The sequence below is a fragment of the Poecilia reticulata genome, linkage group LG17 (assembly GCF_000633615.1).
Source record: "Poecilia reticulata strain Guanapo linkage group LG17, Guppy_female_1.0+MT, whole genome shotgun sequence".
NCBI classification, from domain to species: domain Eukaryota; kingdom Metazoa; phylum Chordata; class Actinopteri; order Cyprinodontiformes; family Poeciliidae; genus Poecilia; species Poecilia reticulata.
In genome coordinates, this window is record NC_024347.1 from 14727416 (window position 1) to 14730792 (window position 3377).

A 3377-nucleotide genomic window follows, 5' to 3' on the forward strand; every position below is an offset into this window, starting at 1 on the left:
AAAAATCTCTGTGGTAGGATTTGGACTTTAAAATAAAATGACCTTTTGGAACTAACGAGCATGCCTGTCAGCATTTGTGTGGGAGGGATGCATTTCCAGTTTTGGATGGTTTGAAACTTTTAATGCGTCGTTGGTGTTGTTTCTGGGGGAAAACAAATCTGCATAACGAGAGAAACTTCTCACAAGTTTTTTATATTGGTTTCATGCCTAAAATATGAACAGAAGAAAATGTTCTGCCAAATATAAGGCAGATTATTATCTCTAGTTATGCATTAAATGCTGTAGGGATTTATTAGCGACAGTTCATTCCTCTTTTCCCTTTATCCCCTATTCCCTGTCGTSCTTCTTGCTTCATCTCTCAGAAATGTCCAACCATAAATCTGAACTTTGAACTTTGAACTCCCTGGTGTGAGTTTGAAAAATAAAGTTTTGCATGAATATCAAATAAATAATTGTCAGGAGAAGGGAATAGTGAAGATACATCTATAGAAACTCAACAAGAGAAGATAAATGTGCCCCAGTTATGTCTTTTCTTTTTTTTTTTTTTTTTTTTTACTTCTTTCTACTTTTGCCGGTGGTCAAGTGCTCAGCTGTCAACGCTTCCCATGAAAAAAAAGACAGAAATGTAGTTCCTGCTCAGCGAGTACAGTGATACGGTCTCAGGTCTCCTGTTTTTCGATTTGTGCAAACAGAAGACAGATTGGGGTGATGGGAAGAAGGAAAGACGCAGAAGACAACAGAGATAAAAAAAAAGGAGTTGGGGGGGAGAAAGGACAGGCAAGGAATGAGGGAAATAGAAGGTGAAAGACGAGGAAAGCTGTCATCGTAGAGCGTCTGACTCATTCGGAGCTGGATATAGCACCGAGCTGTGAGGCATGTCGCCTAATTTACGATCGCTCAGGAACAATTACATTCCTTCAAGCTGGAATCCGTCTCATACAGGAGATGGATCTGGTCTTTACAAAACCGGACTGAAACTAGATTTTTCAGCTTGTCTCAGGTTTTCTATGGGATTTAGGTCTGTAAATGGCCATAGAAGAGGCTTGACTTTTATGTCATGGTGAAGCATTTTTGTGATGATTTTGTTTTTTGTTTGGTGAATGATTCAATGACGACACATTTTCAGTTTTCTAGGAAATGTCTTGCACTGTAAACTGGTTTTCATGTGCATTTGGAAGGAAAACAGACCCACTGCAGCAAAGCTCCTGCTACCTGCATGTCAGTGGAAATGAGGCGTTTGTCCACATACATCCACATACATCCGTTGCTTCACACCAAACCCAGATGGAGTCAAAAAAAATAAATTAAAAACACCACTGTGTTTNGGTTTTATTCATAAAGGCTGTCCACAATAAAAAAAATCTGACATAATTTACTATCATATTTCTAACTTCACTGTGCTGCATAATCAGATTATTTCAGTCCAGAACCGCATGAAATTCTGATATAAATTGGGATTGTTAAGAACGATAATCACTTGATGTCTTTTGAGTATATATTTTAACATTGCTGTATAGGTTGTCTTTTTTTAATAGGGTCAAGTAGGTCTAAAGGCACTTGAACTACATTGCATGTAGATCAAAGATCAAATTTGGAATTATAAGGGTTAGTAATTCCTGTCCTAACAACATTGTGAGATTACAAAAATCCTTAGAATAAAAGCTAAAACGTCAATAATAACTACTTATGYGAGCAAAGGTCTGGCTGCTAAGTAAAATTGTCTCTTCAAACCTTCTCTTGGCAGGCAATATTTGTCTTTATTCTTACTTTACAGCATAATATCTAACAGCTGAAAGAGGCATGGTAATTTCAAGCTTGTCTCAGTCAACACGTTTTGTTTTTTTCATCCTCCTGCACCTGTGCTTGGCTGTCAGACAGCCCAAAGACTCTGTGGAGGAACAACAGCCCCRTGACAAAAGGTTTCCTGACTCCGGACAAGGAACACCGCATGTCAAGGCAGGTAGGTCCTTATTTCTGCCTGGGGATTTTCACCAAATGGATTTAATAGCATTCARTTGTTACATCCAACATATTCTTTTCATGTATTTTTATATTGTCAATCCATCTGCCTTTCCGGGTGGCCCTGCTCCATCTATTTATAGGCCTACAAGGACATTAGCTCGGTGTTCGTGTAGAAATGTCATGTAAGACAGCAGGGCCTAACAGCATTCATCTTTAAATGTGAAGGTCAAGAAAAAGGAATCGGTTTTGTCCATAAAGGGGAGAAATTAACCTTTTTCTTTTGACGGTSTGTGCAGCCATGCTGAATACTGATTTATTCTGACTTTTTTATGTGTGGGTAAAAGTAAATATAGTGAAATAAATAACCTTAACACTTGGAATATTCAAATGTTGTTTTAAGCAGTTCTCAAATCAGAAGCGCTAAGAAGAAAAAAAAATCATGTGCTAAACTGGTGTCTGATTACAACCTTATGTAACATGCATGCCTGAAGTTTCAGACGTAGTTTAAATAAAAGAATAATAATTTCTGCTGCTTCTATCTTCCTCTGTCTCGATCTTTTTTCAGAGGACGAATGGAGGAAAGCTATGAGACATTCGAGGAGGAGTTATGGCCACCGAGGGCAGACGCTCCTCCACAGAGACCTGTTCGGCAGATCCGCAGAGCGAGTGGCGGCACGTACAAAAAGCACACACACCRACTCACTGATGCCTGCATGTTCAGCTGGGTTCAAAATAACRGCAATCCATTGTCACTGAGATCAAGCACCATTTCAAATTACCCTTATATTCCGTTGAATAATATTATAGAATAAGAGAAAACGAAAAGAAGAAGAAGAACTTGTCCTTTTTGGTAAAAAGGTTTACCAAAGACGACAAAGGCTGCAACCTCAGTTTCACACATCATTGAAAAGAAGAACTGTACAGAAATGACACATGCCTTTACCAGTCACATTTTTGCATAATGAAACCCTGCAAATATAGTATTAAGGGCTTTCTCTGGTGGGTTCCCTTCATCATCGGTTGCCTTTTTTTAGTTATTTTATTGTATAATACTTCAGTGGATTTATTATTTTTTTATTTCAGAATTGTACACTGCAAGAAAAGTCAGAGAGGTGAGTTTGGAAACGACCGACATTTACAAAAGTGGTTGATACTGAGATCCTTTATTGCTAAGTTGTTCCCCGACAGGAAGTGCCTCCTGTGTCTCTGCAACCAAGATCAGAACCTAAGATCTTACCCAGAGAACCCAGCTTCACCAAACCTAGTGAGTAATCTACATACTTCCTCTTAAACTCCTTAATCTTTTAAGTTCAATATTCAAAAGCGTTTTCTTAACTTCTTCCAGCATCCTCGCATAAAACCCTGTTGATCCAGAACCCGACCCAGCCAGAGACTCCCTGGGAAAACGTCACCCT

The 3377-nt window shown here is 38.8% G+C and overlaps 1 protein-coding gene across 1 annotated transcript in view; it reads left to right on the forward strand.

Annotated features, from left to right (window-relative positions):
* The first annotated feature begins 1863 nt into the window (after positions 1-1863).
* LOC103479445 (uncharacterized) overlaps positions 1864-3377 on the forward strand; it is a 10860-nt gene continuing 9346 nt past the window's right edge. Inside the window, exons 1-3 of the mRNA XM_008433862.1 lie at positions 1864-1956; positions 2528-2634; positions 3046-3074. Of these exons, the coding sequence (XP_008432084.1) occupies positions 1949-1956; positions 2528-2634; positions 3046-3074 (144 nt within the window). The 5' untranslated portion in view covers positions 1864-1948. The remainder of the gene's footprint in view (positions 1957-2527; positions 2635-3045; positions 3075-3377) is intronic.